The 23,949-nt window shown below is 38.7% G+C and overlaps 1 protein-coding gene across 14 annotated transcripts in view; it reads left to right on the forward strand.

Moving 5' to 3' along the window:
• Nucleotides 1–23,949, forward strand: part of MAPK10 (mitogen-activated protein kinase 10) — a 141,047-nt gene that overhangs the window by 95,442 nt on the left and 21,656 nt on the right. For 12 of the 14 annotated variants that reach the window (XM_068187709.1, XM_068187708.1, XM_068187713.1 and 9 more), the window contains 2 exons: nt 793–958; nt 4,167–4,238. In XM_068187709.1, coding sequence (XP_068043810.1) covers nt 793–958; nt 4,167–4,238 — 238 coding nt within the window. Of the gene's footprint in view, nt 1–792; nt 959–4,166; nt 4,239–14,204; nt 14,277–19,002; nt 19,032–23,949 lie in introns of those variants that run through there. The other 2 variants (XM_068187706.1, XM_068187720.1) reach the window with 2 other exon arrangements.

The following is a 23,949-nucleotide window of genomic DNA, read 5'->3' on the forward strand; positions in this document are numbered from 1 at the left end:
GGCATTTGCCATCATTTACATATGCTGAAGCAAATGAAAAGACTGTTGAGTCTATATGAAAGGCACCCTCTCATTTTGCTTTTTCCAAATCACTGCTGTGCCTGGTAAGGATGTGGTACCTGATTGTGGATGTGTGATAGTTGATAGCAGAGGGGATTAGGTCATGTCACTGTGAGCAGGAGGGAATTTTCAATGGATTGAAAATACCCTGACTTAACTTCTTTATTGAAAAGTGCTTTCACTAACTTGGGATTTCCACATTTAAAAAAAAATTTCCCTAAAGAAAAGAAAGGCTGATAATGTAGGTCACAAAGTGGATGTTGTTCTACGAAGTTCTCCTTTCTTGGTATGTCATGTGTTTAGCAGAAGGTTATAGATTTGACTGCCAGATAGTCATCCAGCAAAGGGTGAGTTGAATTATAAATGAAGCATTAAGGTATCTCTACATATGCAGTTGGAATGTCTCTATCAGATTCACAGCATTAAGAGAAAATAATCTAATAAAAACAGTACTTGGATACTAATCCTAGTAAATGTAATTAATTTAATGCCAGTAGGCTCCTGTTATTCAGGTTAAGCCCCACACTATGCTGAGGTAGAACAACTTCCAGAACACTTTGCTAGAGAAACAATAGCAAGGGTTTGTTGTATATTTACAAGTATTTCTGATAGTAACTGGCTCAGAAGAGGGAAAGAGTATTTGAAGGGTGGCCTAAATTATCTGTCCATATCATAGCTGTGCCCAGCTTTTAAAAGGATAGTCACGTGGGTTTTTTCCACTGTCTTTTGTAGGATTTAAAACCAAGTAACATTGTAGTAAAATCTGACTGCACATTGAAGATTCTGGATTTTGGACTGGCCAGGACTGCAGGCACCAGCTTCATGATGACCCCATATGTGGTAACACGTTACTACAGAGCACCGGAGGTCATCCTGGGAATGGGCTACAAGGAGAACGGTAGGGCTGCAGTGTCACTGCACCAGGTCCCCTCAAGTGCAAGCTCTGCTTCTCCATTGTAAGGGAGACCCAAAGGAGGGACAGGAAATGTAATGGGAAATGATGGAAAATGACACCTGGAGTTAGAGCAGTTCTTCATTGTTGTGAACTGCAGCTACAGAATGTGTTTGGGATGCACTGCTGGTGAATTTAACAGTGTGGGATTGCAGAGTAACAGGAAACTTATTCTTAGTTATGTTTGAAGTTAAAACTACAAACTAATTTTGACCAGAGCTTTCATCTTGGTCTTCTGTGGCCATGAAATAATGTGGGAACCACTGGAATTGCTGAACGACTGACGTGTTCTAAATTTGGGTCTGGATCTCTGAATTGTTTAAAGGAACAAGAAGAAGTACAAGCTGAAATAGAAAATCCTCGCTCTTCCAGAATTTCTCTAAATCCAGAGCTAGATCTGAATTTCAGGAATTAATTCCTTCTTCATGATAAATTTAACAAAGTCCCAGGTTTTGCTGACAGGTTTCATTTTGTCAAGATCTAGGTATAAATTTTGAAGTTTGAGTTCAATTTTTAAAATGAAAAGTAGAATTGCAGGGAACAGGAAAAAGCTGAAACTAAAAAAAAAAAAAAAAAAGAAACAAAACATATAATTTGTATGTAATCTCCCTAGAAGTGAATAGGATATTCCTCTGAATAGTCTGAGAGAGATCTTGTTCCTTGGAAATACTGTGAAAAGCAGGTGGAGGTGCTTGCTATAGAGAAGCGGATAAGGAAGAACTCAAATTTTGCAGAAGATGAAGGGAAAACTTTTAAAGTTGTTCTCATTTTGTAACAAAACTGAGAATTACATCTGACTGCCAGGTAGACCAGACAGGAAATGAGGGAATAGCTATGGCTCAGATTTTGCTGTCAAAGGTATAATTTGTCTGTTTCAGGAGACTTTTTGATGGCAAATACAGCAAATGTGACAAGACCAGGAATTTATTAAAAAGTGTCCTACTTGATTTATGTTAAGGAGGCTAGCTAACCTGCAGGAGAATTTTTACTAACAGCCAACTGCATCCTGTAAAGGGCAGTGAAACTGATTTTGGGAGCCAATTCCATGACTTCAGCACTACTGAAAACATAATCATACAGCCTCTTCTGAAATTAGCAAGTCCCTGTATGAATTATTTGTTATGAGTTTAAAGTATAAATTTTAATACAAAAGTCTAAAAGGTAGGGAAATTATTATTATTATTATTATTATTATTATTATTATTATTAATTTATTTATTATGCAGAGTCTTAGCTTAGAGAATAATTTCTGAAAATAAGGGAATTATATTCCTTTAAGTATTTTGTTTGAAATTTTTGCTAAGTGCCATTAGAAATTTGAACTAGCACTCTTTAGATAGTTCTTTAGTCAATATCCAGAGTTCTTCTATTGTCAAATGAATTCTTTTGTTGATTTTCTTCCCCTCCATTTAGTAGATGATGAGGATTATTGTTGTTGTTGTTGTCCATGAAAGGACAGAGAAAGCATTTGCTATTCACGTGATTAAATCTGCATTAAGAAAAAGTTAGACACGCTTTTGTGACGAAGTACACAACTGGGAAAGTTCTAATGTTTGCCACATCCAAGGGTCCTGATCAAATGCCCATTGAGGTTAACACAGAAACTTCCTTTGACTTCCCTGGGCAATGAATTTGGCTTAAGATGAATGATCTTGTCCTACTTGGACAAAGCCAAAACAAAGAGAGGAAGAAAACAAAATGTTTGAAAATGAAGCTCAGCTGTCAGAGGAGCTGCTCTGCTTGGCGGCTCTGACCCAGCTCCCAAGGAAGTCAACAGAAAGGGTTGTTCTTTGCTTCCCTGCTCTGGCCTATGCTGCCACATTACTGAAGCTCCCCAACTTTTTCCCCTCTGACTATGTACACTGCCTGTATAAGGACTGTTCACTGCTTTCATTTTCTTTCTGCACTTGGTTGGCTAAAGATGCATAATTATCACCAGTTTGCTGCACTTCTATGGAAGGTCCCAAAACTGTCACTAGGAAGAAAACTGCCACTGCCTCAGGCATGCTTTTGCTGTCCCATGCCCTTGATACCTGTACCCTCCTTTTCCCAAATGGAACATTTCACCTTTATTTTGTTTCACCAAGAAATGAGTTGTTTGTTTGTTTCTTTGGTTTGTTTTGGATTGCTTCTGAAGGTTAAAACGGGGAAGAAAAAGAGGAGAAAATTGGTTGTGTAGGTCAAACATGACCAGAAAATGAGGATTTCAGGCTCAGAAACAACATAGTCTTTTAAAGCATTTCAAAGCAGTTTTTTCCTCCTCACATGGAAAACAGGTGTTGTTTGTGGTGGTTTTTTTTTTTTGTTTGTTTTTTTTGTTTTTTACTGTGAATACTGTTGCTATCTATCCAGCATTTTTCCTTTAAAGGACAAAAAATCATAAAGGGCAAAAAAATCCCCTATCCAAGTCAAGCAAATAAGGTAACTGTGCATATTTCATCTAAAAGCTGAAGGCAGGATTGGGAATGGGAAATGCTCTTAGTCTTGTTGATATTTGTCCTTTGGAGCTTTTGTTATAGCATTTATTTTGAGTACCTACACAATACAAAAGAGAGTCCACTCAGGTCATGCTCTCTGTGATAGGCACCTAGAGATAGGACACAGAGATAGATCCTGAAAGAGGAGTTTTAAATACCCTTTAAGGGTGGTATTTTTCCATATGGCCTTTACTTGTGTGAGCAGTTCTATTTGGAACCTCTTTTCAGTTGCTGCAGAGGGTCTCAGTGCAGAAGAACAAAGCCTAGAAGCTCTGCAAGTAGGATTTATTCCAGATTATCATTATCTGGTTGTTTTGGTTTTTTCCTAAAAAAAAAAAAATGAAGAGTTGTTTTTTAGCCATAAATTTAGTGTATACCATGGGTCTGTGCAATTGTTACTTGATCTTTACTTGCTAGCTCTGGGACCTTTACCCAAAATGTTGATTTTAAACATTTTCCACTGTTGTTACTAACTGCTGTTGAGCTGATTGACACAGCTTTTATTTATTTAGTTACTTATTTTAGCTTTTAGTTGAGACATGAAAAGGAAACCCAGCAAAACCACAAAACAAACTATACTGTGCTGACCAACCTTTTCCCCCTCCTTTAGGAATGAAATGTTGTAGTTAACTTTGCTTTTTTTCCCTCCTTTCACTTCCCTGTCTCTGCTGTTCTAGTGGATATATGGTCTGTGGGATGCATTATGGGAGAAATGGTTCGCCACAAAATCCTCTTTCCAGGAAGGGACTGTATCCTTGTGCCATTTGCTGCAGCTTCATCTATTATTTGTTCTTCTCCTCCACCCCAACCCTTTTACCATAAAATGACTATACCCGGACTGTAAAGATAGAAGCAGAAAGTTGTATTCCAGAGGTATGGCTAAATGAAAATAGCACACTACTGATATGCACAAAATTGAAAACGAAAAACAGATGCACAGAATTATTTTGGTCAATTAAGTTACTCTAAAACCTGTAGTCATTCCATTTTATATGCTATTTATGTCATGTCAATAAGCAATATAGAAAACAAGCATTATGATAACAAGTTGGACAGATTTATTTACTATTCATCAAAGGAAAAATAAGAAAAAAAGTCCTAATTTGACCCATCTCATTCCTGTAAATCTGTTTTTCTGCTTTTATGTTTTGGAAATACTGACTTCACAACATTTGTGGTGACATCATAATCTTTTGCTTGCTAATGCATCATGGTTTTGGATTCATCTCAATGCTGTATGGGCTCAGTGTTGAGTCAATACAACATTTTTTTTTCTTTAAAACAAAATTAAGAATTTGACTCACCCAGTTTAAGGCAACTGTTTTTCTGCCGTGGTTTCCAAATTGGCCTGAAATCAGATTCTCTTGATTTTAATTTAACTTCCCTTTATTTGCATGAGGTCTGTGTTGTCAATTAAACTATATTTCCCTCTTGTTCTTCTTGTCTTGGGTGATATTATTTTTACCCCTTCCAAGGTGGTGAAAGCAATATTAGAAAATGAAAACAAAAGAGGAGATATCTGCTTAGCCTCCTGTTTGTCACAGGCTAAATCTGCCCGTGCTGGCTTGGAAATGTAAGTAAGTGTGTTTTGCCCACCAGAATAAAATGAGGCAACATAACATATCTTCACTTTTGGATACAAAAAGGCATCTTATTTTCATCTAGTTGGCAGAAAGGCACCATGAAAATCTAGCATCAGCAGCCACTGGCAGTTGGTGTGAAGAAAACCCAGATTTCACAGATGTGTAGCCATGGAAGCAATTATTTTTTTGCTGACTTTTGAGTAATTCATGTTGTGTTTGTCAAAGTTGGGTCCTGCCTGTCCTGTTTTCACAGCTCTGTCAACTTCCCCTGAAAGCTGAGCTCTGCTTGGTGACCCAGTGAAGATGCAGTTCTACTTCTCTAACAGGGAGATGGAGGGACAGCAGGTACCTCCTGTTTGCTGAGGGGGTGACAGCAGCACCTTACTGCTTCCAGTCTTATTGGAAGAGGGGCTGGAAAGTTACTGGATGCAAAACAAGGCAGAGAGCTTTAAATGGTGATTTTTTCTTTTAGTAGGTAGCTTTGAGATGCTTTAAGGTGCCAAGCTGTCCCTGCAGCATGAGGACCAGGCTGCAGACCTGCCTTCAGCTGTAATCTGTGCAGAGCAGAGCAGCTCCCAGCATTCCCAATTCTGTAATTCAGTGTGTTATGCTGTGTTTCAGTGGTCTCAGAAACACCATCATAATGTTTCTTCCAACCAGTGCACTCTTTTCCTCTTAAAAGCAAAAAACATCAAAGAAAAACTAAACTATCTATAATACACTTGAGGTTCAGCTGTAAATACTGAGGATATTTCCATTTATTCTTTTCTGATTGAAGTCTGAGATTTTTGTTGATAAGCAGTTAGAATTCATACAAAGAATGGTTTCAGGGTAAAAGCATAGTAGTGTGGTTAATGAGTTGCTCTCCTTTTTCAACAACAAATTAGGAGATATGTTCATTTGCCCATTTAATGCTACATATTTTAAACAATGTAGCTTTTAAAAAATCATTTGGACATGGGATTACTTTGTTTCTGTCTGGTTGTGGAAACAGTCTCATGACAGGGTTGTATTCAGGGATAGCAATAAAAGAGTCTTAAAATATTTCTTAACATTTCAGCATCAGTTGAAAATAAAAACTGAATTTTTGAACAAATGTAGCAAATGTGTAAATTGTGGGATAGTCCTACTTTTGAAATCATTGGAAATCCCATATCCTGAAACAGAATGTATGTGGGCAAGGTCACAATTACTACCATGCTTTAATGGTCAATTTATTCAGATGAGTGGGAACTTTAAAAAAAAAACTTAAAAAAAAAAAAAAAGAAAAAATAAGAGAAAGAAAAAAATAATAATAAGAAGAATAAGAAAAAAAAAAAAACCAGTACATTAATTTCCAAGTCAATACTCATTTGTTAACGAGTTTGACCCCATGAATGAGTTGTCATTGTTGGAAGGACTGGTTTGTGTATGGGTCCATACGACTTCCCACCCCTCCCTGGCTGTTGATGAGCAGATCTAATTTCAGTCCCTCCCAGGTGCAGGAAGAGCTGAGAAGCATTTGTGCAGCTGCAGGTAAACTTCACAGAAGCACATTACATACTTCCCTTGGGCTACTTAAGGCTTTCCAACAGAGAGTTTTCTAGGTGGAAGAGGCAAGTCTGTATAGAAATTAAAAATACCAGTTCTTTTTAATCATTCAAAAGACTCTCTACTGTGTGCACTTGCTATCAATATGAGCTTGCTCATTTCTAGTCTGGTGTAGGAACATTTGTGTATGGCACAGTATATATCTAAGAAAAAGATCACACCTGCTGCCATGTTTTATGGAAAGAAAATATTTTAAAATTTAATCTCACCTAAATCATCCCACTGAGTTACCACTGCACTCAGGTGCTGCTGACTCGAAATGAAATTTGATTTTTAAAGTCTTTGTGGAAGTTAAAACATGGAGGGGATTAATTTCAGAACCTCTAATCTACATAAACAAGAAACTCTCTCTTAAGCTGATATGGAAAGAAAGCTCTGGAAACTGCATAGACTGCAGCTAGTTTTCAGATAAGTAAGAACATCCTCGAGTACTGGGTAGAAATTGCCTGGCAGATACCCTCATTCCTTGTTATTCAGCTTAGGCAGACTTTTCAAAATACTGTCAGGGAAACTTCCTTGTCAGAAATCAGACCCTCTCAAGACGAAATCCACCTTTCAATCCATTTCCAGATGGAATTGCAAACTAAAATATTCCTGGCAAGTTCTGGTAAGCTTTTGTAGTCCACTTCTGAGTTTCTTGCTCAGTGTTTCTTTGATGGTTATTCTATTTTTGTTAAATTGGAAAGAATGTGAGCAGCTAAAAAGTGCCTGAACTCTTGGATGCCATTGGAAATATGTTAGAAAACCCCAGGGCTTTCCCAAAAGCTGGTTCAGCTCTAGGCAATAACATCTTCAATATCTCATAAGATTTCAATTTAAGGATTGGAAATGTATTTCTGGTTTTTTTTTTTTTTTTTTTTTTAATCTGAAGAAAAGGGAAAACTTAAAATGAATACTTTCAGATGAGACAGTTTTATTAAGATCTGAGCTCCCAAGTCTACAGTGATGTCCTACAGGCACACATGACTTAGTGGGAAAAATAAAGTGATCAGAGCATTTATTTTCAGTACTGAAAAGAAGGAGGCATGTACAGGATGGTACTATAGCAATTTCACTTGTGAGATCTTCAGCAGATCAAAGGAAAACAGTGATTTAGCCATAGAAATATATTGTGATAATAGCCAAGTGTCCTAATTTTGGCTATGCCTGAATTTCCACTGTAAATATGGAGAACAGAATTCCTATTGCAAGTAGCCTAAAGTCTTAGACAGTCAAAAGAGAAAATACCATTAAAGTAGGAAGAAAGAAAAATTGCAACGTTCTTCTGTGTAATTATGAACATCCAAAAGGAATTGTGAAGAGAAGTCAGCATTAACAGATAGAGTTAATGTTTTCTGCGGCCAGATTTTCAAAAACTCCCTTGCCCACCAGCTGTCTTTGAGAGTGGTGGGATTAAGAAATGCTCTCTGACATCTGACAGAAAGTGTTCTATTGCCTTAGAAAAAAAGTTTGCATCAAGAAAGTCTTTTAGGAAAAGGTGCTGTCTTTCCACCACTCATAAACAGAATTTATCTTTGCATTTGATCTGCATTGATTAATAGGTGTAATTTTAGTGTTTTGAGGGCATTTTTGGCTTTTTCTTAAACTACAGTATAATAAAAACTTCTGCATTTTTGTTAAGTGCAGTCTGATGTTTTACTTGTTCTGGGTGGTATTTTCTTAAGGCTTGTTTTGTCCTAAAATCAAAACCAGCAACTAGCATCAGGATTATTTAAAAGATGCTGTTAAGTGTGACTGGCCTGGCTTTCCAGGTAGGATGAACTGATTCATGTTAGCCTGCTGCTTAAGTGTGTGTTAGCTATGATGGTATTCATAGCTAAGTTTGGATTTTGACCTAGATTATTCTTCCCTGGCTATTTGGTTTTGGACTTAGGATTTGTCTTAAAGTTTGCTCATGTGAGTTGAGGCCTGTTTCAAAGAGGTCTCAGAGCAGATGTGAGGATGATTTGGCTGTTGCCATTTTTCTCTTTTTTTTTTAATTCAGATATGCATACTCCAACAGATTAGAGTGTAATTTGCACTTAGCATGAAACCCCCATGCTGTCTCTCATCTGAGTGGCTCTTGGACTGGATCCCAGGTGCTACAGTGGAGATGTTCCACTTCTTGTTTCCCATAACTTGCCATAAAGATTTTCAGGACTCACTGCTGCCTTGTATGAATTTCAACTGAGGCAAGTTTTGTGTTTTCTGGCACCTATGAGAACTGGATGGTCTCAAATGTTTTGGGGTTTTTTTCTGTGGCACTAGTCAGCTTTTTCTTGATGGCAGCTGTGCTGAGACAGACTGGAACAGCTGAGCAGAGAATTTAGAACTTGTGGACATAGCAGTACTGAAGTGCCTTTTGTCAAGAGCATGCAGGTATTTGGGTGGGATCAAAATAAAGAACTGGAACACCTTCAAAATCATATGAAGTTGAGTCTGGGAAAGTTTAGGTTGGATGTCAGGAAAAGATTTTCACCTAGAGGATGATTGGGCACCAGCACAGGGCAGTGGTCACAACCCAACAGAGGTCAAGGAGTGTTTGGACAAAGTTCTCAGGGGTGTGATTCCTGGGAAGTGCTGAGCAGGGCCAGGAGTTGGACTTGATGATCCTGATGAGCCCCTTCCAACTCAGTATATTCTGTGATTCCTGTTCCAGATATAGAAACATAAAAATATCCTCAGATGATCTGCTAATCTGTTTGTATTGCAGCAAGAGAGACTTCCTGTGGGTTTCCTGCTGGAAGAGGTACAAAAGAGTACTTGAATAGTCTTTGAGACCTGAGAAGAGATACTTCAAAATCAAAATGTAAAAGAAGCTAAAAGAGGACCTGAAGCTAGGAAATGCAGGATCTACAAAACAGGTTTTCAATGCTATGGTCTGTTAGACAGAGAGTAGTGTGTTTCACATTCCTTGGCAAGATTATCTGTAGGTCTCTCTTACCAATATGGTTTTTTTATATAGATATATCCAAAAGAAAATGGGAGAAAGGGGAGGGTGTGAGTCATCCCTTGTGCCTCCATTCTTTCTTGAGCTTGCTGCTCAGGATTCCCATGACTTTTTCAGTCATTTTTTAACAGTAATTTTTTAGCACTTGTTTGGCACTACAACCTAAGAGGCAGGAGCCTTCTCCAGTGCAGGCTTCCCACTGGGTCACAGAAAGTTTAAAAAAACACAGAAATTCATAGGTTGGTTTGAAGCCTCATCCTTGTAAAATGGTGGCAATTCCCTTCTGGTTCCATATAGCATCTGTCAGGAGAGCACCTGTATTCCATGGTGTTTGGCAAGAAGAAAACTAGAAGTCACTAAGGTAATTATTTGAACACTTAGGAATCTTATTACTGTTATTGAGAAATATTAATGTTTTCATAACATCATGTGGAAAGCGGTGTTTCAAATTAGAAAGGAAAAACTTTCTCAGGAATTTTTAATGGATAGAGCTGATACCGTGCTGAGCAAGCCCTTGCTTTAAAACAAGTTGAAATTCAAGCATATAACAAATACAAGCACAAAGGGGAGGGTTTTGGTATCTCAGTAAGGTCTCAACAAGGAGAATGGAATGTCAGAAAACTGAGAGTTTGCCATGACTTAGCCAGAATTGAGAGAGATAAGGGTTTGGTGGTTTGGGGAGGGTTTTAATCCTTTTCAAGAGTTTGAGCCATCTCCACAATCATCATTGGGAGTGCCACACATCAGAGACTTTCCTTGGCATTGACAGGTCTGGAGCCTTTATAGCTGTGGTATCTGGAGCATGTGAAAAAAAAAAAAAAAAACAGCTTTGCCCATGTAGTACTGAAAACTGTCATGTATTTTTATAAGCCATGCCCTTTTTTAATTACATAGAAATAACAGAAAAACCTTTAAAAACAAGGTACAACATCCAATACAGGCTACTATATTTTTCATGCTGAAAATTCAGTAAGTAAGGGCCTAGAAATGGCTCTTCAGAGCAGACATCAGTACAGATCTGCAGGAGTACTCAAAACAGAGATGGAGGTAAAGAGAGGTCCTGTCCAGCAAGGTGTCTGTCCGTTTTAGGAAGATTTGGAGAGAGAAGCTAGCTGTTATCACAGGCATACTCAGCTGCTTTGACATTTTACTGGAGTTTGCACCTTAGCCATTGGCAAGCAGTGTTGTGTGCTAAATATTTTGGCCTACAGTTACACAAATTAATCAGATGTCACGATTTGCTTCATTAATATGTCTATCATTATCTTCTTCAGTTCATTTTGAGGAGGTGAACATCTATTTTCAGCTGGCAGAGGGGCAATTTCTGCATCACTGAAACAGGAGCTATTACAAATGTGAATGTTTGGTATTCTCACTGGTGCTCTGGGAAGAAAGTGTGAACCAGCCCATGAGATTGGAAAAGATAGCAAAGCTCATGCAGGTGTGCATTCATCTCTGGTCTCTGGAGTGTCCTATGGCTTGCATGTAATTAATTTCAATTTGAATGTCACAATTTTCATTGTGACAGTCGGATCTTACTGAGTACAAGACTGAAAAGCCACCTCAGTGGGAGTATGGGCAAGGGCAGGTACAGATTCTCCCTATGGGCTCCCTCTCATTGTTTTGTGAAGTCCCAGAGAACCTGCAGTTTTGCAGGAAGAGAATGTAGATTTATCAGGGAAGTGTCTATGAAAGGTTGACTTGGGTCCTCTCCATATGGAAACATCTTTGGGTAGTTCTACAATTCCTAACCCTTCTGCATCTCTGCTGGAAGGAATCTGAAATCTGGAAGGATGAGCAAGCACTCATTGGGGTCAGGAAGTGAAACAGTCCCCTCTGTCTGCCCCCCTGAACTGTTATGCTAGCTCAGTCTTGGGGGACGGCCGAGGAGCAGAGTTTCAGAAGCCAGGAGAGAGAGGCTCAGTCTCCATATGTTTATTTTCAGGGGCGAAGGAGGAAAAAGAGACCGAACAATGGCGGAGTGGGTTTTTATCTAGATTCTGGGGGGTTGGGGCCATCTGGCCTCTGGCCAATAGGTTCCCTCTAGGGTTTAAGGGTCATTCTGACATTCCTATCTGTGGGGGTCTGCTGCAGGGTGATACCATTCCTTAAAGAACTGCAGCAAGGAAGTACCTGTTTGGTGGGGAATCAGAACCAGGAAGTGGCCCAGAGAAGATTTTCTGTATGGTTAAAATGTTTTTTCCTTTGTTCAGGAAGACACATGCATTTGGTTTCTGGTGAGCACTTGTTCAAAGCTGGCTATGCCAGGGTGGCATTTGGTGTCCTTGGCAAGTTTACTTGTATTCTGAAGTACATGTACATATTCAAGAATGTGTTCCAGGGTGTGCAATAGTCTGGTTTGTAGAGATTCTGAACACATTAAAATTCCCTACTTCTAGTAATCCAGGACCTGGATATTCCAGTGGTGAGTGGGTTTCCCATCAAGGGCCATCCAAATCCCAACAGTTCCACTTCAGAGAGTCTTGAACAGCCATAGGTTAAATTCCTTAGCACTGTTTCACATGATCTTAAAAACATCAAGGCAAATAGTTGCTAAACTGAAGCTTTACCTTGAATCGTGAAGAGGTCTGTCACTAGAAGTTAGCCTGCCCTTGATTAAAGCTTAGGGATGTTCCATGTGTTAATGCAGCATTGCCAGCATTTGTGATGATTCACATTTGAAAAAGAACCTTTTACCAGGTGTAGATTTTCAGTGCTTTGGAGCTGAATGCAGGTGTTTAGAGATTGTGGTGTGCTTGCTTTTTTTCTGATGCTTGTATGAGTGAAGTTACTTGGACTGCAACATCTGGATTGATGTTGGACTAAATGAATCAGAGGATCAAGGCATAGATCTCAGTTCTGCGGTCCTTTCTGGAGCTTTGCACATGTCTCAGTGCCTTGACTGGGACTTCTTACAGTTGCTGCTGTATGTGCTAAAATTCTTAACCTCTAACTAACTACTTCTAACATACAGCCAAATCCTGGTTCCACTTTGATTTATTTCTAATTGCCTCAGGAGGTGAAAAACAGGCAGCAGTCAAGAAGGACGTTGGTTATATTTAGGTGTTTATCTCTGCTCCTTCTGATTTGGAAATTTTCAAAGAGCTTCCTTCCCAGAACCTCAGGCACAGCGGGGAATAATCATCTCTGATTTTACATGGTTTGCAGTTTAGTAAGGCACTAGTTCAACTTGTATGTGTGCCCTCTGGAGCATAGCATAGAGCAGTGATGTCAGGAGGCAGCCTCTGAAAATAAAAAGGAATTAATAACAGACGAACAAACAACTGCTTGCTCTATCTTTTCCTGATATTTTGCATGCCATTTAGCTTGTGATGAAAGCAGCAATAATTTGCATCTCTAGGTCTGCTTATTGCTTCCAAACAAGTAGCCTTTTCTTTAGTTCTTTGTTTTTTGTTTATTGATTTATTTATTGTGTAGTGTAGAAGCTTTTCATATGCTAAATAAAGCAACAAGGGAACCTTAGACCCAGGCATGTTAAGATTTCCACAAATAGGGCATTTGCCTTCAAAGTCAAATGCACTTTAAACTGTTGCTAAATATGAAATTGTAAAAGTAAATTTAACCAAGCAGCATGATGCTTTCATATTTTTTCCCCAGTTTCTGCCCCTGAGACACCAGTCTATCCCTGTGCTTGCTTTCATGCCCTATGACTTATCATAGAGCAAGGACAGCAGAGGTAATGTGGTTACATGGAATCAGTATGGGGGAAAATGCCACCTTAATCCTGTGCTGGATATAAGGAATCTGATTTTCATCTTGTGCTCCAGTGTAAATTGTGGTGAGCTTTGTTTGACCCAGCTGAACTGCTCTTCCCTGTAGGAGGTAAATAGGCTCCTGATTTTCTCTGAATTTCGCTGCAGAAGGTACAGCTTAGCTCTTTTGTGTCTCAACTGGCCTATTTAGAAATCACCATTTCCTATGATGGCAAATGGAAATCTTATGAGATTCTTAAGATCCCTGTGATGGACTGCTGGCTTCACTGAGATTTGCTGGAAGTGAGCCAACAGACCCTAAAGCAAGCATTGTTGGAGTTGAATGATCTCAAAAATTCTATTCATAACCCTGAATCAACGGTGGATATGTCTTCACAAGGACCCAAGTTCCTTTTGTGGCTTCTGGCAGTTCAGCTTGTGAAAATATGCATGGATCTCTGGTAGCTGGAATGATAAAGGAATAGCAATTTGCATATCCTTATTGAATACAGAGACCAGCATTCATTTACAAAACAAAGCATCATAAACCTAGGTAATGAATACAAATGAAAACTTGAAAAAGACAAAATTAATTGCTAAATTTTAATTACAAAGTTTTATTATGACACAGTAGCTAGCCGCGGATCTCAGTTGGGTTTCTGTATTTAATGGCGTTGTCTTTCATCCACACTGGGGTAAAGGAAACTGTTGGAGTCGATTTTTCTCAGACTTGCTTTGTTGTCATGAAACCTGTGTGCTCAGGCAGAAATGCAGCCACCGAGAACAAGAGGCAGGTCTGTCTGCAGGCGCTGTGCTATAGCATGATTGGATAAGTCTTCTCATTTGTTCGTTGTTCTGTTCCTGTTTTCTTGTTTACCTTCATTTCATTTTTGTTTTCAGTTGACATGTGGTCAGTAGGGTGCATCATGGGAGAAATGATTAAAGGTGCTGTGTTGTTTCCTGGCACTGATCGTATCCTTCCTAGCAGCCATTCTGGCTCCAGTAGGTGCTTCCAACCCTTTCCCTTCCAGCCCCTTCCCACTAGACTAGTGTTGACATACCTCTGTTCTGTACCTAAAGAGCTGGGTTAAGTCCCACTGCAAAATCCCTGCAAACCAAAATGTCAACAAACCATTACTGCCTCTCAGCAAAAGTCTTAGGTGAAAACCACAGTAAGTACAGCACGAGGAGATGGAAAACAACATCTACACAGTTCATCAGCATAACTTTCTGCAGCCAGTGACCAGACTCTTGTTGTTATGAATGTCTCTTTATTAACTTGGTGGTGTGTGTTTGGGAGGGGCATGTTGCACAAATGAGGGGGGGTTTTAACGGTGGTAGAAGGGTAAACACAAGTCACTGTTTACCTCAGGGAGAGATGTTAGAGATTCTGTGTTTCACACACCTTTCTGCATTTCTGTGATACTCAGACATAAATCACAGAAATACTTACTTGTTATAGACTCACTAAATTGCTTATTTGCTTTGTGTTGTTGCTCTTCAAGTGGTATTAAAGTTCAAAAGTAGGAAATGGTTTCAGTTTGTTCACAACTTCTTCTCAAGACTAAAATCATCACTTGGTAGTAGTTTATTGACTCAGAAGTCTGGATGTTTCTTGGGAAACTGTTGTAATGGACTTGGATCTGCCATCTTTTACTTAAGTACATGGAACTATTATGTGAAAGCAGAATATATTCTTGACATCAACAGGAAGTGATTTACAGATAAACACACTAAATCAGTGGACAAGCAGACTAAGAATATATTTGTTTTCCTTAGAGACCATTCTATACTCAGGGCTGAGGCAGCCATATTTCTTATTGTGTTCCATGCTTTATTGAAGCACTTTAGTATTTATCAGATAGTGGAACACTTCCTTATGTGTAACAATAACTGAGAACAGTACATGCTTGATCTAACTCCAGTCTTTTACTGTCCATAGGGTCATGAATATGAGAAATAGATATGGTATGTGTACGAGTTTCCTTTCTATTTTAAATTCTGTACTTAGATGACACAGGGGTTTCCAGGTATTATTAATTGTTATGTAACTTTCTCTGGGTAGGTGTGTGCACTTGTACACACACCTACACTTGTGTGTGGTACACTTGTGTGTGTATATGCACATACCAGCTCACTTCAGCACTTCTGATCTCATTTACATTTTAAAGGGTTCAATATTTTGATCAAAATGTGGAAAAACTATCATCTGAAGAGCATTAAAGGAATGAAAGTAGGTAATTATATCATTAATATTTTCACAGCCTTGCCTAGTAAGATTCTAACTTGTGTTTTGCCCAAAATGCTGGGGGAGCATACCCATACTGAAATGAGCAATACACTTTCCTTGTGTCTTTGTATGATCTGGAGCACATCTCCTCTGCCTATGTGAAAGTAAACGTTTCCCTTCTGTGTGTTAAGGGAAAAAATTAGCACCGATTTGTGCTCCAGATCTGCTGTGCTTCTGTTTCCTGTCAGTGTGGAGTCAAACATTTGAGCATCCCTCAGTGATGGAGTCATAACTAGTTTTATGTTCATAGACCTACATTTTATAAACTAACATTTAAAGATATCCCCAAATTAAGTCCAAAAATAATTGAATATATCTTAAATAGCATTTCAAAAACTGGTTTCTTTGACACAGCTGCATGCTTGTTAAAAAGAACTTGCACAAAGCTTCTATAATTAAAACATTGTGTGCCATCTATTATTGCAATAACTCCACAGAAATTGTCATCACCAGCTGCTGATTTCTTTGGGGTTGGCCTGTAATTGAGTTCACATTCTTCATTTTTATTTATGATATGTTGCTAAACTTGCTCTTTATTTTCTGTACCTCTCTGTTTTTCTTCTGCTGTTCCATGGCTGCCTATTCTATGGACAGAGAATGATACCATTGCTTTCTTTCAGGGTGCTCCTCAAAGCCACCTTGTCTCCAAATCCACCCCCCCACACCCCTTCCCTGCTGCTGAGCAGCCACAAGCAGGGTTTCAGCGCTTCTGGCTCCCCTGACCATCTGTGCAGCTGAAAACCAGTCGGGAAGCTGCAGGCTCCAACCCAGCCTGCTGAGATCCATGACCTCGTGCCATCCTCTGCCTTAAACCTACACAGAAAATGCTTAGCATTGCTGTAAAAATGATTATTTCTTCAGACGAGTGATGGAGTTGGGCAGCTGGATAATTCCATCAGCAGGGACTCTGAGCTCTCAGAGCTCGAGGGCAGCACACTTAAGGATGTGTTTAAGTGCAGGAGCAAGAGTAATTAAACATCCGTTTCTTTAAAAAAGTTTCCTCTTTGACATAAAATGGGTTAAGCCTGGCAGTGTACCAGAATCTGCTATCAGCAATTTTTTCTTAACAGGCAGTGTTTCATTTCACATCCACACTGTGATTTGAAGACTATTTAATACTAATTTGTGTCAATTTTTATGCATAAATAACCATGAAAAGCAGTTTTGAAGCTAAAAGATTGAATATTCATGGGAAATGCACTGTCAGTCATATATTTGACTGCAAAATTACTATTTGCCATTTTCCAGTGGTTAAGGAGTGTAGGTCATTTGATGCTGTTACTGTTTACACAGCTAAATAGTCCATTCAGCTAACTTTAAAAATTTCAGTGGCAAAATTCAGAAGCAGAAAGTGCCTCTGAGTAAATGCCGAGTGGAGTGCTTAGCTAGGCTGCTGCTTTGTCCTACTCCTGTAATCCATCTGAATTCACTGAAATTACTGGGGTGAAGCTGAGAACAGAACCCACCTCTATTCTCTTTTAAACTCCCAGTTGTGAAGAATGATTGACAGTGTCCAAAATCCCTCGTGATCTTCACTGATCCTTGAAATTTTACTCTTTCTCCATCATTTTGGTGTATGCATGTGATGGACGTGTGCTACAGCTTTTTCTTTTTTTCCTTTTTATTTTTTTGATTTCATATGAAAACTTCTTTTCAATGTTGACAGCAGTAGTTCTGCTTTCAAAAAGCAATCAGCATGAAGCTTGCACCTAATTGTGCCTCGAGCAAGGACATGGTGTGTTGTGTTGCCTCAGGAACAACGGGATAAGATGGCTGTACCTGAGTCTTGACTCTTATTTCATGTGTTCTCCTCAAGATTTTATGAGGGAAACTGTTAACCTTTTCTCATTGCTGCATGGATGATCTGGAGGAGTGAAGAAGGTGCCTTATTCCTCTGGTGAGCTGTGAAAAGGTAGTTACACATTTTTTTTTAGCTGTTGTAGGCATTTTGGGCAGACAAGGATGAATGTGCCTTTAAATCCTGTACTTGGACAAGCTCAGGGAGACAACTCTATATTCAGTAGAGAGATGTGATGTCATCTGCTCTTATTTTATGCCTGCACAATCTTATGCAGCCTTATTCTACCTTATTCTACAGCTGCAATCGAGCCATGCATGTTGTAGGGATTGGAGTATAAGGGGATTGCCTGCTCTTGTGCTCTGTGGAAAGTGTCCTTAAATACTTGCCAGCTCGGTCCTGCTCCCTTGTCCCTGAGGGCAGTTTCCCAAGGGGTCCTATTGTTCAAGACTCCTTGAACAGCTGGAACTTTGCTTTCCAAAAATTCGGGGTCCTGTCTTTACTCTTCACCTGATCCATATCCCTGAGGACTGCAAACTCCACCAGTGCAGGATCACTGCAGCCCCAGCAGCCTTCAGTGGACTTTAGTGGTGTCTTGTCAGTGCTGGGTTAACAGCTGGGCTCAATGATCCTAGAGGTCTTTTCCTAACCTAAACACTTCTATGGCTATATGAAATTTCTCCATAAGTTGTTAGGCATCAGTCATATCAGAGCTCTTGAAATCTTCAGCCAGTGCCAGGTGTGGCAGCAGATATATTTGTAGAGAAAGTTCTCCAGCCATCAACAGATTTGATGAGCTTATACTTCAGCTGAGCTGCTGAAAAAATGCTGGGCAGAGCTTCAAAGCCGTATTGTGGAATTCAGGAGATAAACAGGGCCTTTTTGAGCTCAGGAAGGATAGCTGAATTTCAGAAGATAACCAACATCATTAAAGATTCTCACAGAGTTGAAACTTCTTCACACTTTGAGCTGAGACTCAGTGTTCAGAAAGTGAAGAACATGACCAGTGTGAGATGAAGAAAATAGAAAAACGTGTAGGCCATCAATACTCTTGAAGGACCTCTTTTTTTAAATCTACACTTCTGGCCATTTCATTTCAACAAAAACAAAACTATGTTTTTCAAGACTCATGCTCTGAAACAACAGTTTCACCTTTTGATAGATTCCTTCCAGGCGTAGAGTTAATTTACTTACAGACTTCACATCAAAATGATCTGCATTGCTGGTGAAATACAGAGCATAAAAATTACTGTAGTTTCTGAAAATACTTTTCAATATACATATTTTGCCTAATAACTTTGTCTAGATTCCAGAAACAAATGCTACTGTATTGAGTCAGAATTATCTATAAAGTCCATCCAGCAATATCTGTACACAAGTAATTATAACCCAGGCCATAATCTTTTTTAAAAAGATGGGTTTATACTTTCTAGGATTACTGGCCAAATTATTTTCTCAGGCATCAGAGAAGATCTCAATATCTGCTCTAAAGCTTTCTCTGCTTTATGCAAAGATGCAGGGACTGTTCTGGAAACAACAGAGAAGAGGTTATTGGAAATTGTTCCAGCAGACCTTCTAAGAACTAATTTTTTGTACCTTTTCTTTGTCAGGAAATCTGAACTGATGGAAAAAGACATAGAGCCTGCAGAAATTTTGCACTGAAGTCTACTGCGGTCTTACCTGTTAAAACAAGTACAGGTTTAATGGTTACAACAGTAAGCGAAATAGCATTTTGTGATTTTCCGGGTATCATTGGCAGTTAGAAATCATAAACTCTTTGGTAAAAGCAGCTTTATATATTTGCACAATAAATTAATTCTGCCTTAAATCCAAAATGAGAATTATACTTTATTTGAAAAGTAATTTTTGGTGCGGTTTTTCTGTGAGCAATAATGCTGAATGAGCAGCGGTTCCATGGAAACAGTGCTGTTTGTGGATAAACCACCAAAAAATGAGTGCCCAGGCTGCAAAAATCCACTCCCAGCACTATTAAATGATGAAAGGTTATCCATTGCCTACTTAATTATTTTCAATAAAGCAATGTAACTCTTTTAGAAATGTTTTTACTAAACACAAATTGTTTGAACTTTGACAGTGTGTTAACAGCTTATAATTTTATCTTGGAAAACCTGCCATCTGTATGTAAATACAAGGAAAATGTGAACACTTGCTCCTATCCAATAATGCAACTCAGTTCATACATTTTGACAACTGCTCTATTGCATATTTATTATATTTTCTCATGAAGATTTTTTGTTTCTCTCTTTATTCAGCCTTTTCTCTTTGCCGAATTTCCATCCTTTGAGTGATGTATACAGCTTCCACTCCTTAGAAGTCAGAAGAAATGTAGAGAAAGAACTGATGCAAAAGATTCATGAAGTATTAGTGAGCTGAGGGTTGCTGGAGGTGGCTCAGCTGATAGATAGATATAGATATAGTCTGACAGATGCATGAATATATATAGAATGGTGTATGTTGTTTAATATTCTTGAACTTTGAGGCCAAAATTTGTCTTTCCTTAAACACTGGCCAATTGAGTAACTGTTAATTGTTGTAAAAACTCACTCGTAAAGGGCAAAAGGAACTTTTGAATAATTACACAAATGAAAACACAGAATGGTTCTGTTTTCTCCTGATTCTGGAAGAGGAGTAACTCTACAGTTTCCAGGAACCTGTTTTCTATGTTTTGGGCTTGAGGAGTCTATTCTTGATTTTTTATCCAAGTTGTTGCAGGTACACCTGAGATTCAGAAGCAAACTGAGCTCATACCAACTTCACTGACAGTAAAAACAGAAACATTTTAGGATTGTGCTGTATCACTAGATCCTACTTCCTATGCCGACTCCTAGGTGGCTTTTATAAACACCTGTAACATGTTTGTGGTGTAACAGCTGTGGATGCCCCCTCCCTGGAAGTGCTCAAGGCCAGGTTGGATGGGGCTTTGAGCAACCTGGCCTAGTGAAAGCTGTCCCTACCCATGGCAGAAGACTTGGAATGAGATGATCTTCCAACCCAAACCATTCTATGATTTTATGATTTGCTTACTGTTGTGTAAGCACAGATGAGCAGCAACTGAATGAAATACCAGCCAAAAAATAGTATTTGAAAATTTTAGTTAAGGAGCCACAGATGGTCATCCAAAATGTTAATGATGGCATCTGCACAATGAACACTGCTATCTCCTAACTTCTGAATGATCAATGGTAATCTTCTTAAGTAATTTATTTGTGCTACATGTTAGTTTTTGTTATCACCACATTCTGTTATTCCATATAAATAGCAATTATTATTCTGAACAGTGTGCAGCATTTTCTGTTGCAGTCTAACTTTTGCAAATGCCACATTCTTCTCAAAATGTGCACCTTGGAACAGAAAATGCTTTATAGTTACTGTCTTGTCAGATGGTAGCATTTTCAATTCCTTTTGTGTGGGTTTTTTTGTAAACTGCATTGGCATCAATGTGTAAATTGTGGGACTGTGGAAAAAATATGAATGTGACACTGATGTCTTACACAGTGAAGCTGGTTAGCGTCTTTTTTAGCAGATTTATTTTAAAAAGAAAGGTTCAATTAAAAAATGAAAAAAAAAATTTGGCCCATCAACTTTGCAGTTGTTGCCACAATTTGGTGTTGGGGAGGGAACTGCAGAGCTTTTCATAGTAATTATTCTAAATTTGACAAGTTATGAGCACTGAAGTGGAGCAGTTAGTTTTTGTTGGTGGAATATGCAGATTTAAGGATAAAACAATTAACAAGGTGGTTCCCTCAAGATTTTGAGGTTGAAAAGAGAGGATCTTCCTGTCTGTCTGTTACAAACAAAACATCCTGTGTCTGTTTTATGTTGTGCCTACCTTAAGAAAAGCAAGATTTGACACGTACTAATTTTAATTATGTCCAGAATCAGCACATTTATCCAGAAAGAGCAAATCCTGCTCCTGTACAGCAAAGCTGGTGCTGAGGTGCTGCTGGACAGGTGGAGAAAGTGCAGTCCAGTGAGCCAGGCAGGGAAGCATGATTCCCACCAGCACTACCACTGTCCAGCACAATTCCAACAGCTCTCTTATAAACAGGCATTCTGGCTCAATTACTCGTGTTGCCCACATTACAGTCCATAGATACTGCTCGAGGAGGATTTTAGAAAAAGGCTTCTCTTTCAGGTGAACAAACAGGAGAGATTAAGTTATTTGTATTGCAGTACAACTGAAACATCCTAAGGCAAACAGTAACTCCTCCTGCAAAACCTTGCTGTTGAACTTAATAAAATACAGTTCTTTACTCAAAAAAAGAATGTGATTTACACAGGCACATCATGAGAAGGAAAAAGAAAAATTGTTGTGATTTTGAGGCTAGATAGGAAGACAATAATTTGTTGTCTAAATTGTTTTTTTAATTACAAGCTACTATTTTGTACACTGTAGAAATGCTTTTAATATTTTCTGATTGAGACAGAGAAGTATTGTAAATTTTCTCTTATAGCCAAACTCAGTTTCCTTATAGTTGTATGGAAATTTTCAGGAATTTAATTTATCTGAGGTTTACAACTGAATGAACAAAACACTGGTTTTTAATCCACACTTTTGAACTATATTGCATCAGTGCACACAGAAAAAATGCACTCTTTGTCTGTGCCTCTAAATAGATGAATTTACTGTGAAATCTGATTTTTTGAAAAGAAACACTTTATTGTTAATTCACAGTATTATTTTCCTATTAAATTTTTATGCCTTTGCTTTAGAAAAATATGTCACTTAATCTGCAGTTCAGCTTCATGTTGTTTTCCAAATAAATAACCAAGTATTTAGAAAGTAAAGGGGAACAATCCTTAGGAAATTATAAAGCTGCAAAGACAAAATTGGTGGGTGAGCTTGAGGCAACCTGAGGCCTCAGTGATAAATCTTCATTCAGAAGATACTAATTTTCTTAAATTTTTGCTGTAACTCTATGTGGCCATCTTAATGTTACTAAATGCCATATTGTTAGTGCCAGAGGCAAGCTAATAAACCCAGGTTAGAGCCCTTCTGTCTTAAATCATACAGATGCTGTTGTGAATAGTTGACACATTTTCCTTGATCCTGCTCAGGGCAGTGGACAGCTGAACTGATTCAAATAGCTTTTAAGCAAACATTCCATCATTTTCTACAGCTTTAGGTTGGAATTCTTTCCAACTGTCAGTCTGTCTAACATTTGCTTAATTTCAAAGGGAAAAACATGGTCCTCTTTTTTTTCTTCTTCTTTAAAGGACTTTTCCCTTTTTTTCTTTTTTCCTTTTTTTTTTTTTTAATTTCCTGGGAAACTTCTGTCAGAGTCACATGATTTCTAACTTCTAGTACCATTTTTTTCAATAGCATCTATAGTTACAATCTCTAATCGATTCATGTCACCTACTGTAGATTTTGATTCCCATTAGGACTGTCCTGTAGTAACATTTGTTTCCTGTAGAATTGCTGAAGCTAATGCTGACTGGCAGCTAGAGAAAGCTGTTTCTTTGCCTTGATGTGTAGACCTCAAAATTTTTTCCAAGACTTTTTTTTAATCTCATACCATGATAGGTACAACTTCTAATCACCAGGTGCATCATAGATGCATCACACGTGGTGACTGCATAAAACATTACAGTAAAATGGAACTGGACCAGCAGAATATAATGCAGTGCTTTTAAGGTCTAGGTAAGGGGAGAACCATTACTAGAGAGAAAATGTGTGTGTCCAGCTGACTAAAACATTATCTAACTGCTTTCACTTACCATGGTTTTGTTATTGCTATTATCAGGACAAAAACAGTCCTGAGTGCTCCATCATGTCAGTTTGTGTGCGTGTACATGTAAAAGCATCTAAAGAGCAAATGAATGTATTTTATTTAAGGGTTTTGGCAGTATACGAACAACATAAGTCAGAAAAAACACAGTAAAGAAGCACAATTACCCATTCAGATCATTCATTACTCAAAACTAGTCCCTGAGGTTGCTGTGACAGAGCCTGACCTTTTGGCTCTTGGTAAGAGGAGGGCTGCAAAAGGTCCAGTGCTATCCTGCAAATCAAGTCCAGTCAAGGAGCAGAACATGGTGGCTCTGCCAGTTCTGTTGCCTTTGGCTCTGGTTTTTGCACTGGTGACTCCATCTCAAAATGTCCCAGTTGTGGGTGGTAGTCTGCTTGTGTGTTGTTTCTTAGTGGGACCCTTTCTGTCAGCTTAGAAGAAATGTGTGCAGTGGGAGCTGATCTGCCTGTGGATTTTCCTCCTCCTTTCTCCATCACCAGTGACAGTGGTTCCCATCACGTCAGCCCTTCTCTGGGAACTTCTTGTACCCCTTTTCCCTTATTACTCACATCTAGGGCATCTTTCTACATCTTCCCTCTCAGTGTGTACAAGTCCCACATAATTCTGTGATCCCAAAGATCAGTTTTTCTTTGGCCTTCACTAAATGCCTGGGAGATGGTTCACCTGCTCTGTACAGGGGTGACCTCCTTTGAAGCAAGTCCTGTGTTTGGCTCTCCCTGTTTATCAAACACTTCACTCAACATACACAGGTAATGCTTCCAGTGATGATTTTAGAGCTTGGTT

This window comes from Anomalospiza imberbis, chromosome 4 (genome assembly GCF_031753505.1).
Source record: "Anomalospiza imberbis isolate Cuckoo-Finch-1a 21T00152 chromosome 4, ASM3175350v1, whole genome shotgun sequence".
NCBI classification, from domain to species: Eukaryota; Metazoa; Chordata; class Aves; order Passeriformes; family Viduidae; genus Anomalospiza; species Anomalospiza imberbis.